At 41.6% G+C, this 16,090-nt stretch overlaps 1 protein-coding gene across 8 annotated transcripts in view; it reads left to right on the forward strand.

Moving 5' to 3' along the window:
- The window catches only part of SNED1 (sushi, nidogen and EGF like domains 1), a 291,723-nt gene that overhangs the window by 232,469 nt on the left and 43,164 nt on the right, over positions 1 to 16,090 (forward strand). For all 8 annotated transcript variants that reach the window (XM_073625738.1, XM_073625736.1, XM_073625737.1 and 5 more), the window contains 6 exons: positions 1,119 to 1,244; positions 3,346 to 3,447; positions 4,765 to 4,881; positions 8,372 to 8,488; positions 11,878 to 11,994; positions 12,117 to 12,233. In XM_073625738.1, coding sequence (XP_073481839.1) covers positions 1,119 to 1,244; positions 3,346 to 3,447; positions 4,765 to 4,881; positions 8,372 to 8,488; positions 11,878 to 11,994; positions 12,117 to 12,233 — 696 coding nt within the window. The remainder of the gene's footprint in view (positions 1 to 1,118; positions 1,245 to 3,345; positions 3,448 to 4,764; positions 4,882 to 8,371; positions 8,489 to 11,877; positions 11,995 to 12,116; positions 12,234 to 16,090) is intronic.

Below are 16,090 nucleotides of genomic sequence, written 5' to 3' on the forward strand. Positions count from 1 at the left end.
GCGGAAGGGAGGGAGGGAATCACTCCCTTTTTTTTTCTTCTTTCCTTTTCCAAAAGAGGTTGTTTAAATTAAGGTTTATGCACTAAATATAGAGAACTTGAGTGCATTTTTAAAAAAATTTATATTGTAAATGTTTTTGAAGGTTTAGATTATGTTTGACACAAATGGATTATAGTGAAAACATATTGACGTAAACTGATGAATTTTTATGGCACATTTAAGGAACTCTAGATGAACAGTGTTCGTCCTTAATGATAACACGGGGGGTATTTTTTTTTTCAAAGGGGTTGTTTAAATTAAGGAAGATGCATTAAATATAGAGCACTTGACTATATTTTTTATATTGTAAATGTTTTTGGGATTTTTAGGATTTAATGTGGGGTTTTTTTTGTTTTGTTTTTTCGTTTGGTTATTTATTTGATTTATTTTGTATATTGTGTAGGTAGAAAAAAAATGAGGCATTTATAAACATAAAAATTTGGAAGATTTAGACGTAAGAAAAGGGAACATACGTTGAAATATGTAAATGTTTTCCCGATTGGAGATGTTTGTTGTTGTGCTTTGATTCAATAAAGATATTTAAAGAAAAAAAAAATAAACAGAGCATTCCAGGGTCTTGTTTAAAGTGTATGTTCAGCCAAGTTGTCAGTTTTTTTGGTTTGGACTTAGTGAGGATGGTTAGAACCCATATTAGGTCTTTACTGCTATTCAGAGTTTCATTGAAAAGATACCCTATCACTTGCTACCCCGGTGACAGTGGTTTGACCAACAGCTGTGTGTTTCCTTATTGGAGATTTTTAACTTTCTGTCTGGTAAAACTGTTGTCACCAGGAACATGATGTGATGGCAGAGCTATCTAATTGAGCCTTGGATAGCAGTAAATATTAAATACTTAGCATTGACTTTATTCCTTCCTAGTTCTATCCAAAACTGGACTTTAAATATAAAATATAATGCTGAATCAACTTGTTTTTGAATTGTAGCTTCTGATAGTGAATATGATTAAAAAAAACATGGTACACTGTTACCTTAACCTATTCAATTTTGACATTTGATGACCTTAGAACACTGAATATCCCACAGACACTTGTAATGAACACATTATCCTTATGTTCTAGAGATCTTGGAAGTACCAGGGGCCTGTTCTTCCTCGCCATGTCAGAACCATGGCATATGCCAAGAAGCTGAGGGTGCATACTCGTGTGAATGTCCTGCTGGATACACTGGTGTAAACTGCGAGAACCGTGAGTATCTTTCACATAATCATTTTTTCCAGGCTGTCCAATTGGTAGCTGGAAGAAAAAAAAATGTTTATAGGGATCCTGTCAAGATAAGAGTATAGGAGCTGCTCTAATTAACTTGTTTAGATGAAACATCCTTCCTTTACTACTTTGTGCGTACCTGACCTCAAACAAGTACTTGCATAACAGGTATCATAGCACAATAAAATAAATGATGAGTAATCCTCCTTTTTTGGAATATATGATATAATGAGATGTGATTACCTTCTGTTTGAGGAAGGTTCTATTATGCTGTGCACTGAGTGAGGGCTTTTTGTTCACTTTAGACCTTCTCTCCATAACCTGTATGGTTACACAGTCTTATTGGGTCCCAAGCCCTACTTCATAGAAGACATGGTTTCTATACACAGCACTGATGATGGCCAAATAGCCTGAAACATCTATATGAAGTTTGAAATTAATGAATCTATAATATTAGGCTATGTTTGCATTATACGCCAGCAATTCTGAATGTGCATATGGCCAGTGGGGTGTAAAACAATGATTTGCATGGCTCTGGCCACTATCTTGAAATAAGGGATAATCCACCTATTTTTGGGAGAGGTGATGGAATAAGACACGCAAATAGATGATGTTTTAAGGGGGCTTTATTGTGCAACATCCCTTCTCATCCTAACCTATTTGGTTATACTGTTCCTTAGCAGGAGTCCTGACACTTCACTGGAACAGTGACTCACATAGTAGTAAAGGAGTGATAATGGGTTACAACCCTGGACACTGTACCTCAACAAATTAATCAGAAATTAAAAATCCCATATTGATAACTTCAATATTTCCATCTCATCCAGCTCTTTTCATCTTGCCATGAATGGAGTTCTGCTTCCATAAGATTACCAGGGGTAATTACCACAAGCAGCAATCATCTGGTTAACTCTGATCTGTTCTTATAATGATGGTTATCACAGATCTGCCTCCATTAAAAATGTTTGCACCATGGACAGTAGTGCACTAAACTCCTTGGTTCAAGGATATTATACACATGGAATATATTACATGCAACCCATATTGAAAGGTCATGTGGTCTCCACCTAAATGTGGGCCTCAAGCATGTGATAGTGGTAGAAGCATTATATGCATCACATATTGATGCTATATATGATTTCACAAACAACATTGCCAAAAATCTGCTTCATAAGGAAGATTACTGTAGATCTACTGCACTAAAAATTACAATACATCTGCTAATGACTGGGTTGATAAAGCAATACCTCTGCCTAACAGGTATCTTCAAATTATCAGTATTGGGTGTAACAAACAAAAAAATTATTTTTTTTTTGCCATTTAAAACTGATAACCTATTATTTATTACTGAATAAAATTAGTTCTGGTTTCTGAGGTGCACATGTACTCATAGTGTACACATATTGAGATGTATGTGAGTACTGGGAGTAAGCTATATTACTTCTGTCCAACCAATTTCTGATGTTTTCACAAAGCTTGTCAAAGATATGCTTTTGCAAGGAGTATTACGACAGACTTAATAGAGGTGCTTAATAGAGGATGTTTTTGTATGGTTTAATATTGATATTTCAGTGAATATCTAAATTAACAGGAATATAAGTTGGTTTATACTTTGCCCAGTATTCAATTTGCTGTCATTTATTGGCAAAAGGGTGTTAAATTCATGAGACTGCTATAGTAAAACAGTTTCCTGTCAATTATCCTCTTTTGCAATTCTGCATGTCACTGCCAGCAAAGAGGATGAGTGTTCCCAATAGACGAACAGTTGAATGAATGGGTATTTAATGTACTGGCGTCCAGCAAGCTATTCTGCAAGTTGATCCTGACTGGACTTTAAACTGGAGTGAATGAGAAGAGCAGCAATAGACATAGTTAGGGATTTAAAGTCATTATCTCAGATAATAATCATCTTTGTCAGATCCGGAACTATAGCGCTGTTCAGAGATTTTATTATTTACAGTATTCATTGTCTACTACACTGTCTGAAATCATTGCCATACTGTTACTAGTTAAACATGTGCCTGCCATTGTAAGTCTGTGGTGACTCTTTAGTGATCTGCCTTTTTTCCTGAGTTTGTCCTAGATGTGTCCGATGGCTGTGCCTGCAGGAATGGGGGCCAGTGTGCGGACGGGAACAGCACTTGTCACTGCCTACCAGGATACTTTGGGCTGCTTTGTGAATATGGTAAGGTTAACGTATTATTATTACTGGCAAAGCAGATCTACGTGTGCATATGATATAGCAAATCTCAGCTCAAAAATTCTTCCTGAGCTAAGTGGTTAGCACTTCTGCCTAGCAGCACTAGGGTCGCTGGTTCAAATCCCAACCACAACACTACCTGGCCAGAGTTTGCATGTTCTCCCTGTGCCTGCGTGGGTTTCCTCCCACACTCCAAAGAAATGCTGGTAGGTTAATTGTCTCCTATCTAAATTGGCTCTAGTATGTGTATGTATGAATGTAAGTTAGGGACCTTAGATTGTAAGCTCACTGAAGGCAGAGACTGATGTGAATGTATAAAATACATACAGTATTGCACAAAAGTGAGTACACCCCTCACATTTTTGTAAGTATTTTATGATATCTTTTCATGTGACAACACTGAAGAAATGACACTTTGCTACAATGTAAAGTAGTGAGTGTACAGCTTGTATGACAGTGTAAATTAGCTGTCCCCTCAAAATAACTCAACACACAGCCATTAATGTCTAAACCTCTGGCAACAAAAGTGAGTACACCTCTAAGTGAAAATGTCCAAATTGGGCCCAATTAGCCATATTCCCTCCCCAGTGTCATGTGACTTCGTTAGTGTTACAATGTCTCACGTGTAAATTGGGAGCGGGTGTGTTAAATTTGGTGTTATCGCTCTCACTCTCTCATACTGATCACTGGAAGCTCAACATGGCACCTCATGGCAAAGAACTCTCTGGGGATCTGAAAAAAAAGATTTGTTGCTCTACATAAAGATGGCCTAGGCCATGGGTGCTCAATCTGTGGCCCTTCAGCTGTTGCAGAACTACCATCATGCCTCTGCAATGTTTGAAATGGTCAGCCTTGCAATGCCTCATGGGACTTGTAGTTGCCAGCATTTCTGCAGAAGTTGAAGGGGTGGGGGGTCAGCCTGTCAGTGCTCAGACCATACGCCGCACACTGCATCAAATTGGTCTGCATGACTGTCATCCCAGAAGGAAGCCTCTTCTAAAGATTATGCACAAGAAAGCTCGCAGTTTGCTGAAGACAAGCAGACTAAGGACATGGATTACTGGAACCATGTCCTGTATTCTGATGAGACCAAGATAAACTTATTTGGTTCAGATGGTGTCAAGCGTGTGTGGGGGCAACCAGGTGAGGAGTACAAAGACAAATGTGTCTTGCCTACAGTCAAGCATGGGAGTAGGAGTGTAATGGTCTCAGGCTGCATGAGTTCTGCTGGCACTGGGGAGCTACAGTTCATTGAGGGAACCATGAAAAGCTGTCTCATTCCGCACTCTTTTTTTATTTCAGAGGTGACATCACTTCCATGCAGCATGGGCTCTCAGTGTCCTGATGGTGGATCATGCATGGAGTATGGAGGCAGTTACCGATGTGTATGTCACACAGATTATATCATCAGTAATCACAGTAAGTGTGTGTGTGTGTGTGTGTGGGGGGGGGGGGGGGTTGGTGCAGCAAGCTGTATTATTATTGCTGTATGTAGAGGAAAGTTTGTCATTTACTGTACCTTTTAATTGAAGTGTGTTTCTAGCCATTATCCATTGTATTAACAAAACTCTATACTTTTCCACTCCTACAGTAGATCCCCTAAATAATATCTGTGTTTTTAGGTTTATATGATTACTTCTGCCGTGTATAGCGAGTTTGAATATGCTTATTGTTAACTGTCTTTAATTTCACAGAAGGCTTAAATGTTCTTATACAGACATATAAAATAAATATTTTATTGATACACTCAAACCTAACATGGGGAAAGAAAGAAAAATGTCCTGTAGAATCCCTATAAAGCTTTATGCTTGGCACAATAATACTCTAGCTAGGCAAAGAACTTTGATCATATGTCCTGAAATTCCAAGCTGTAATGTGCAGGAGTACATCCATTAAAACACACTTTGGGCTTTTGAGGCAAGCCAAAAACCTCAGAGCCACAGAAACCCTTCATCAGGTATAATCAGGTATAACAATATGCAAACAGTTAGAAAGTTATATCATTTTATCCTGCTCTGTGCCAAGATGCTGTGATTTAATTAACTGCCAGTCTACAAGTTCCAACATAAAAAGTTATGTGCTTTTAAATTTAGAAAGCCTGTTGAAGCCTGCTAGCAACTTGCTTCACATGGCAATAAACACCCCTATTAGGATCTTTGTTCGACATTTACAGACTGGAGTTGAAGGGTACTTTAAAAGTTTCAACAAAACTTGCAGAAAGCTCTGCAAATGCTTTGTCAAAGCTTGCTGTTCACACTGCCGTTATACAAACTGAAAACCGTGTGAAACAGGCCCTAGTATATATATATATATATATATATATATATATATATACATATACACACACACACAGTAAAACCTAGGATTGCGAGCATATTTCATTCCGGAAACATGCTTGTAATCCAGAGTACTCGTATAAGAAATAATGGAAACTCAGATGATTCTTTCCACAACCATTTATTCATAAGTCCTTCAGTTTATAGTCCATATAAAAAGATTATAGCAATGTGATAGGTTGTGCAACCATAAAATGTCCATCCACAAATGGCAGCCTCCACTAGGGTATTGGAAGCAAAATCCAGCAGGAGCTACATAGTATAAAAGAGAAGAGTGGTGCCTCTAAGTGTAGCAATATGGTTACATTTCCCGACCAGCGCATGCCGATATACGTCGGCAGAATGGCGCTGGTGGGCAAAAGGGCGTATAGGTACGTCCCCTTTAAGAAGGCGCGCCCGCCGCGTTCTCCGTGACCGCGGGTCCTGCAGACTTGATGTCCGCCGGGTGCCCGCGATCGTGTCACGGAGAGGTAGAACGGGGAGATGCTTTTGTAAACAAGGCATTTCCCCATTCTGCCTAGTGACAGGACAGAGATCACTGCTCTCTGTCGTCGAGAGCAGTGATCGCTGTCATGTGTGTTGTAGCCACCCCACAGTTAGAATCACTCCCTAGGACACACTTAATCCCTTCATCGCCTCCTAGTGGTTAACCCCTTCACTGCCAGTGTCATTTACACAGTAATCAATGTATTTTTATAGCACTGATTGCTGTATAAATGACAGTGGTCCCAAAATAGTGTAAAAAATGTCCGATGTGTCCGCCATAATGTCGCAGTCCCGATAAAAATCGTAGATCGCCGCCATTACTAATAAGAAAAAATTAAAAATAAAAATGCCATAAAACTGTCCTCTATTTTGTAGATGTTATAACTTTTGCGCAAACCAATCAATATACACTTATTGCAATATTTTTTTTACCAAAAATATGTAGAAGAATACATATTGGCCTAAACTGAGGAAAAAAATTGTTTTTTTTATATATTTTTGGGGGATATTTATTATAGCAAAAAGTAAAAAAAAATGCGTTTTTTAAAAAATTGTCACTCTTTTTTAGTTTATAGCGCAAAAAATAAAAACTGCAGAGGTCATCAAATACCACCAAAAGAAAGCTCTATTTGTGGGAAAAAAAGGACGTTAATTTTGTTTGGGTACAACATCGCACGACAGCGCAATTGTCAGTTAAATCAACGCAGTGCCGAATAGCAAAAAGTGCTCTGGTCAGGAAGGGGGTAAATCCTTCCGGGGCTGAAGTGGTTAATGAAGGTACAGTACAACATTTAGCAACTCACATGGTTGATTAAAACAGGCACTTCTCAGTATGCAGGCATCTGGGTTAAAGCTGTCTACATAGACCAGTGATGGTGAACCTTGGCACCCCAGATGTTTTGGAACTACATTTCCCATGATGCTCAGCTACACTGCAGAGTGCATGAGCATCATGGGAAATGTAGTTCCAAAACATCTGGGGTGCCAAGGTTCGCCATCACTGACATAGACTATCCCCCACACCGCCAGCTCTCACCGCTGTCAGTCTGCAGACATGACTGAGAAGACTACCCTGCAGTAGAGTGATATGAAAGCGAAGTGCGCAGCGTGGAAGGGATGACATCGTCGGCAGTGCGGATGATGGTCTATGTGGACAGCTTTACCCCAGATGCCTGCATACTTAGACGTACCTGTTTTAATCATCAACCATGTGAGTGTGCTCAATGTTGTACCTTCATTAAGACCCCTTTCACACTGAGGCGTTTTTCAGGCACTTTTGGGCTAAAAATAGCACATGTAAAGCATCTGGAAAAACGCCTCCCCTGTAGCCCCAGTGTGAGAGCCTGAGTGCCTTCACACTGGGCGGTGCGTTTGCAGGACGCTAGAAAAGGTCCTGCAAGCAGCATGTTTCAGGCAGTGCATACACCGCCCCTGCCATTGGGATCAATTAGCACCGCTGCCGAAGCGCCTGCAAAGCGATTCGGCAGCGGCGCTTTGCGGGCGCTTTTAACCTTTTATTTCGGCCACTAGCAGGGGTTAAAATCATCTCGCTAGCGGCCGAAAAGCACCGCTATTACAGCTGTAAAGCGCCGCTAAAATTAGCAGCACTTTACCGCTGATGCCCCCCTGCCCCAGTATGAAAGTAGCCTAAATGTAACCATATTGCTACATTTAGAGGTGCCTCTCTTCTCTTTTATACTCTTATACTGCTTCTCTTGCAAAACACTCTCAAACCAAGTTACTCTCAATCCAAGGTTTTACTGTAGATTGTATGAATTTTATGATGTCCAATTAAAGTCTTTTTAGCCTGAAAGCTTCTGTGCAATAAATTACACTTGTTATTAGTTCCTGAATATCAACACCAAAATACAGCATTCCTATACTGAGCACTGAGACCTTGGCACTAAAAACCATCCCCATTGTTTGCACAGGTACCAAAACTGACTATTCTCTGGAGCTAATCACAGCTGTTTTTCTGTTTACTACCTTCTTTTGATCTCTTTTAGAATATAATTTCAATGTAATTAGGTTTTTGTGAGTAAAATATTTCTTTCATTTTGGTCACTGCCTGCCTTTGTTCACTCCAGCAATGCCTTCTCCCTGTGACTCTGACCCTTGCTTGAATAGTGGGAGATGTGAATCACATGAAGATACATATTCCTGTGTGTGCACTCAAGGCTTTTATGGGAGAACATGTGAGAAAGGTGAGCTACTTGCCTGTTTTTCTGGTCTGGAAATGTTATAAAATATTTTACAGCGCACACATACAAGAATGACATTTCCTGCAAGGCTAGTTAAAAACACCTGAACATATTCAAAAAATACGGGGGTTTGGTCACACTATATGGTCATATAGTGCTAAGCCCACTTACTGCGACAAAGTACCCCGAATTAGTGGGTCCTACTCTAGTAATAGAATGGAAGATCCTCTGTCTCAACCATGGGAGCTGAACTCCTATATGTGGGAGAACTGAAGGGGATACATCCTATGCACTGGTGGCCACTAAATAAGAGGTAATGAGGAGGGGGAGGGGTGCTCCAGCCCAAAAAACCTGGTCAGGGTCTATTACAATATACAAGAACATATTTGGGGGGCACACTGTACAATGCGTTTAAATTCAAGATGGTGCTGCTATAAGACCTACAAACACTACAAAATATTTTACAGCGCACACATACAAGAATGACATTTCCTGCAAGGCTATTTAAAAACACCTGAACATATTCAAAAAATACGGGGGTTTGGTCACACTATATGGTCATATAGTGCTTACTGTGACAAAGTACCCCGAATCTAGTAATAGAATGGAAGATCCTGGAAATGTTATAGGCCACACACTTGCACTATAAAAGTCAAGCATATCTGTAAAGTAGACATACAGTAACAGCTGACGACTGCTGATTGATTTTTACTCAGGACCTTCTGGCTTAAAACCTTTAAGGACCTGACAGAGTACATAATTATACATGTGGGTACACTATGAATTTCTGAAATGCTACTTTTTACTCAGAGCAACCAGCACAAGCTATTCCCTCATATTGATCAGGATTTATTGAATATATTATACATTTTAAAATGTTGTAAAATGTGATATTTTGAAAACTATTCAGATTTTGTACATACTGTATAATTAATATGTAGATGCTGTTAATGGTGTATATTACACATATCTACACAAGAAAATTGCATAACAGGTTCCCAGTGGTTCAGGAGGTATATGTGTGTGTCTCTCAGTTACCTTTGGCTTGACTCCTAGCATTCTCTCAGCTGCTGTCTTGTCTCTTGATTGCAATACTTGCTGCATGATATACTGCATGTAGCCAAAGCAAAATCCTGTCATTCATAGCATTTTAATACAGTTTAAATATTAATAAAGACAAATGAAATCCGAGCTAGGTCACCAATCTATGAGAACATGCAGCCGCTATGTGATAACCAATCAAATAGTGCAAACAAAATGCAGTGCTAATAAAGATTCAATTACCAACATGTGACCTACAATAAAAATTGTATAAAAATGTAAATAAACAAAATATTAAAGCGTCCATAAAGAGTGCATCCAGAAAGAAAGATAAATAACACAGTCCTTTAGAAATCCTTCTTCCAGGAAAGAATTCAATCCACATAGTGTAAATAGAAATCCCCATTCATCAACTAGTGCAATATAATCCACCAATGGAGGAGATTCCACCACCCTGTGACACGGTTAAAAGAGCCTCTTATCAGATTAGATGGACTGTCATTATAAATGGTCATAATACGCTCAATACATCATGGTCAAGGACAACTTCACCAAAGCATACAAACGCCCTTAACAACCGGTCACCAAAGGATAAAAAATAATTAATCTCTCATCAGGAAATATGCTTAAAAATCTCTCTTTTTATGTAGTAAAAATTAGTGTCCACATTCACATTAAAAAAGGTGCAAAATAGCAGAAAAAAATAAGTTTCTTACATGAAATACTATTGTAGAAGGCTGAAAGACGCTAGATCAGACTGGCAAACAGTGCAGACCAGTGCCAGTATGTGATGATGTCACGAACAAGCCATCCCCAACATGTTTTGTCAGACTGACATCTTCAGGGGATAGGCTGAACCAATTTAAATATTAATAAACACAAATTGTAAGTCATTTAAAAAATATATATATTTTTTGTGGTTCATAGGCTAATAACATTTGCAGGCTTCTAGCCCAAGGTTTTATTTTCCAGCAAATAGAAGGAAGGATATATTGAAAGAAAATGACAGGTTTATATCTTTTGTATGTAAATGGCCTAGAGCAGGGGTGCTCAACCTTTCAAAGAGCGAGAACCATTTAAAGTGATTGTAAAGGCTCTTTTTTTTCTATAAAAATAACAAACATGTTATACTTTCCTGCTCTGTGCAGTGAATTTGCACTGAGCAGCCCTGATCCTCCTCTTCTCGGGTCCCTCTTCTGTGATCCTGGCCCCTCCCTCCTGTTCAGTGCCCCCACATCAAGCAGCTTGCTATGGGGGCACCTGCGCTGAGTCACAGCTCTGTGTGTCCATTCAGACACGGAGCTGCGGTCCGCCCCCGCCCTGCCCCCTCTCTTCCCTGATTGGCTAACTGACTTTGATTGACAGCAGCGGGAGCCAATGGCACTGCTGCTGTATCTCAGCCAATCAGGAAGGAAAATCGGAGGTCTGAGACAGTTGTGGACTTCGCTGGACAGAGAGGGACCTTAGGTAAGTGTTAGGGGGCTGAGGGTGCCTGCTGCACACAAAAGGCTTTTTATCTTAATGCATACAATGCTTGCACCGCCCCAGTGTGAAAGGGCTCTTACTGTCCAGAGCCGCCTATAAGGCTGCTTTCACACTGGTGTGCTGTGGTTTACCCTCAACTGCGCTGCACCTGCGGCTTTCCTGTGGGTTAGCTGCACTTTGCCATAGACTTCTATTATAGCCTGCAGGTTTGGTGCACTTTCTGAAAGCGCACCAAAACTACTGCATTGAGCAGTTGTGGTGTCCTTTCAGAAAGAGCACCAAACCTGTAGGATATAATAGAAGTCTATGGCTCAGCACAGCTAAGCCGCACGTGCACTGTGCTGCACCTGCGGATCAGTGTGAAAGCAGTTTAATAGTAGTTAACCCTTTTATAGGTGCTAATATGTCCACTGCAAAAGCTATTATGCCCAGTGTATGTGTTGTTTCATACACTGACCTTCTTTTCCTTTTGCAGCTGCTGCTGGCATTGCTCTCCAGGCTTGGTATCACTCCGCCTGGGACAGCAGCTGGTGCTACTGAGGAAGCATCGGCTTATGCTACTCCTGCTCCCTCTGAAGCCACCTGCTCCCTCTGCTGCTGGTGCCGGCTCACTACACTATGTTGCTCTGGGATAATAGGTCAGCAAGCCCAGATCCCGATCAACAAGTTGCCAACCCTAGGAATGCGCTTCCCTGTTTTGAGGTTACGGGCCACATCAGAGGGCTCCACGGGCCATGGGTTGAACACCTCTGGTCTGGAGGACTTTTTTTTATGCTACACCCAGTTGTCACAGTTCAAAGTATCTCAGGGTTAAATGCAATGTGTCATATTTTCTCTCCTGTATTTCTGTCTCCTTTCTCTCTCAGTAAAGCCGGCTCTGTGCAGTCTGTTCCCTTGCCGGAATGGAGGAACATGTAAGGAAGTCAGCGAGGAGTATTACTGTGTTTGTCCTTATCCATTTACTGGGAAACACTGTGAAACAGGTGAGTAAAGGACGTTTCAGACAGAAAAATAAGCGGAGGCACATTTTTAGCAGTACATGAGCTTGATTTACTCATACGTTTGCCTATTTAGTTGACAGATCTGCTTCCTCTTTCCAATTTAGGCATGAGAGGCCCCTGTTCATCAGGTCCTTGTCACAATGGCGGCACGTGTTTCCATTATCTTGGCAAATACAAGTGTGATTGCCCACCCCACTTCTCTGGAAGACACTGCGAGAAGGGTAAACAGGAATTCAACATGGTTTCTTTCTATGATTGCCACCCCAGGACGTAGTTTTGAGATTTCATTCTACTTTTTTATGGTCACATGAAGTGTAGTGTCAAAGTACTTTCTCCACAAGACAATGTGGGGCACAGTTGTGTTAAAATTGATTGTACTTTTAGGCAGGTTAAGTTACTGAAAAGAAGAACTAGCCAAGGGTTCTATTTACTGTGTATATATTTTCAGTTTTCATATTATATTATTTTATACAGAGTTATGTTTAATTGTATTCCCAGGTCAGTAAATGTATGTAAGACAATAATGCAGCTGCTGATAAAGTCTGCATGAGCAGGAGAGCGGGGAAGGTTGAATCTTGAAGCAAAAGAATGGGTAGATTGGTTTCTGTACCAACCCCTGTTATTTCTGTTTTAATGAGCTTTACCAAAGTAGGCCTACAGTAATTTTGAAAGCTGGCCTATTTCACTCTCTCTCTTCTCTAATGTTTTACTTGCACTTACCAAATAGCAGTTCTGGACTCACTTTGTTGTCACTGTTGTAACTTCTGTTGCCTAGCCTGAGCAACAATTTGACTGTGTTTTGCACTCATATTGATTGGTTGTCGGTGCCTGAGCAGCCAATTAATAGGACAGAGGGCCCAGAACTGCTGTCTGCATAAAATGCTAATGAGGACAAGGAGAGTGGAAAATCAGCTAGCCTTCAAAATGGCTTAAATCCACAAGGTCTTCTAGTGTGACTAATGGCAATGTCACGAATAGCATGTGCTTTTTTGACTGCCTTTGTTATTTTATAATGTGATTATATTTTCATCAAAACATTGAATTTACATACAGACATGTCACATACTTGTGGAATTGTTCTTTTTTAACTTGAAATAGTGATTTCTTAATTGTACCTAACAGGACACTTCATATTCATGACATTGGGTTATGCTGCCACCTTTGGTTTAAGGGACACTGGCCAAAAATAGCAGGCTTCCCTGCCCAGGCATAACCCCTCCCAGTGCAGCTTATCCTCATTTTTGTGCTAGTGTCCTTAGGTAATATATGTTCCTTTGAGGTCTCTTGAAGGTTTTTTCTGTGGGTGACTGCCTATTGCTTCACAAGCCCATTCCAATACTCCCTTAGGGAGAGGAAGAAAGCCTTTATCTGGATCATGGCCTCTGGCCCTGAGGCACAGGGAGACATTACCCGGGCCTTGCACTGGAAAAACAGGGGCAGCACTGGAGCTGGTGTGTGCGCTCTTCTGCATAGTAGTGGGTGAGTTGCTGGTGGGGTGCTCTACAGGTCCAGGGCAGTGATCCTGTATGGGCAAGTCATATTCCTGAAAGCCCTCTGGGGGCTTGATGGGTACAGTCCTGTCTGTCCCCCTGTGTAAGTGTTGGAGCTCCCCCTTGGAAATGTTTCCCCTTTTTTTCTGCATGGTTGCTTGTTCTAATGTGGCTGCTTGTTCTAAAGCAGGCAAGAGACTGCTTATGGAGGTGTTCAAAAGAGGAGGAACAGTGACAGAGCGTGCACGCAAGCCTTCATGACGGTTTGTCTGCACATGCACCAGCACCATTTTGGATCGATGTGATGGCTGGACCACATGTACCAGCGCTCCCTGAACCCCTACTGTTTATACACATTTATCCTCTGACCAGGGGCACCAGCGGTCCAGCAGCAGCAGTTCCAGTGGTCCTCTGGCAAGTATTGGCCTTGCTTGGCACCTTGTGTCTTGGCTTTAGGCAAACATTTCGGTCAGATGGATGGCCGCCCCCATTTCTTTGAGTCTCAAAGAGCCATTGGAGATTGCAGGCAGAGAAGTAGGAGGAGAATGGTAGGGTGGGTTTCTTAAACTCTCTGCTATGTAGAGGGGGCCCCCTGCAAAGTTTGCCTTACAATGGTTCCCCTAAGGGTCAGATTATTTCTGAATCCCTGCCTTTACCTGTTTCCTGGGTTTCCTGTGCATCCTCATTTGCAGGAAGTAATGTATGCCAATTGGGCTCTTTTTGAGGCTTTTACACACCAAAATGGTTCACCCAGAAGTACCCCATGGAGGTTGAGTTCTCTCTGGCCATAGTTCTGGCCATTTCCTACCTGAATAAGACCAATGGTCTCAGTGGATGAGGTTCTGGTCTTTAAGGCTCGGTTCACACTGCTGTGACCTGAAAGTCGCACGACTTATAGTGCTACTTTGCCAGGCAACTTCGGCACAACTTCAGCGTGATTTTGAAGCAACTTCAGGGAATGTCTGGGTAATCTTCCTGTAATGTCGGATACAAATCACATCAATTAATGTGAGGATCCGACTTGGAGGCAACATCCATTAAAGTCTATGGGCACAAGATGGATAGAAGTCGCCTTGAAGTAGTACAGGAACCTTTTCTAAGTCGGAGCGACTTCAGTAGTGCTAATTAAGACAGCTTTCATCAACTAAAATGGGATTTCACATGTCACGCAACTTGAGGTCTCACAAGTTGGATCCCAAGTCGTGGCAGTGTGAACCGAGCCTAAGTAAGCTATAGATAAGAAGTTTGAGGCCTCTTTAAGGTATCCTTTTCTTTCGTATGAGCAGTTCTGCAGCTGTCAGTGGCTTTGGTGGGAGTCTACCAACTGCTCAAAGTTTGGGTAATCTGATACTGAGGATCCTGCCATTGGTCAGTACCTGGAGGATTTTCCAAGGGTTTTAAGTTTATGGGTTGATGCCTTGGAAGATTCTGGCAACTTTGAGACTGGGTGTGAAGACCATCCATATGTGGAGACTCCTATAATTCAAATGCCGCTCAGCTGAACTTCTCTGTAAGAAGCAACGTGAGAGGCTACCCTTTGAAATTGATTTGGTAAAAGTATACTATTGCCTCTGTTGAAGAAGCTAATGAAACTGGTGCCTTCTTTGGATTCCAGGAAGCATTTCTTTCATCAACTACAGGCCCACGCCTAAAGAAGAAGCCTGCCTCACAATTCTGTAAGAGGAACTGGAACCCAAAGCCTTCCAGCACAGGGAAAAGTCCTCTTCCCAGTGAATGGGCGCCTCCACTCTCATGGGTGGGGGGATGCATAGTTAGCCTAACCAGCCTTATGGACTGAGGAATTACAGACAAATTAGTCTGCAGTGTGGTATCTACAGATACAAGCTGGAGCTCCAAGCTTTCCCCCTCCATGCTTTATGTGCTCAAATGTCTCTTTGGAGCCAAGGAGAAAAGTGGTGTTCTTTGCAGCACTCCAAGTGTTGCTGTATCAGGGTGTCATCGTTCCCATGCCAGAAGGAGAGAGGTTTTCGAGGCTTCTTTTTCAACTTCTTTATGGTTCCCAAGCCAGAGACATCCAGCTTATTATGGATCTCAAGGATACCAACACATTCCTGTGGGTGCAGGAATTCAGGTTGGTATCCACCTGGTTAGTGATTGCTCCACTTGAGCGGGGGGACTTCCTGACATCAGCAGACATCAAGAATGCCTGTCTACACATTATGATTTTCCAGCCTCACCAACAGTTTCTGCAGTTTGCCACGGAGGACCATCACTGCCAGTTGTGGCATTGCTGCTCTACCTAGGGTACATAGGGCATACAGAATATAGAGACAGGCACTTCTCTTGTGGAGGTAACACCCTTGAATGCGCTTGTCCAGGACTAGGCCCAGATCTTCTAAACATTGTGTCAGGACCAAGACTGGCTTCTGGGCGCATTGTGGCTTTTCTCCAGTTGGATATGGAGACATCTCTGGCTTTAAGTACCATCAAAGGTCAGATGTTGTCCAGGGCCATTCTGTTACAGAGACCTATTGCATCTCATTCTTTGGTGAAGGCTTTGTGAAGGGTGTGACATGGATTCGGTCCCTTTTGACTCCATGGGACCTTAATTTGGTGTTGTTTGTTTT

The sequence above is a fragment of the Aquarana catesbeiana genome, linkage group LG04 (genome assembly GCF_042186555.1).
Source record: "Aquarana catesbeiana isolate 2022-GZ linkage group LG04, ASM4218655v1, whole genome shotgun sequence".
Classification (NCBI taxonomy): domain Eukaryota; kingdom Metazoa; phylum Chordata; class Amphibia; order Anura; family Ranidae; genus Aquarana; species Aquarana catesbeiana.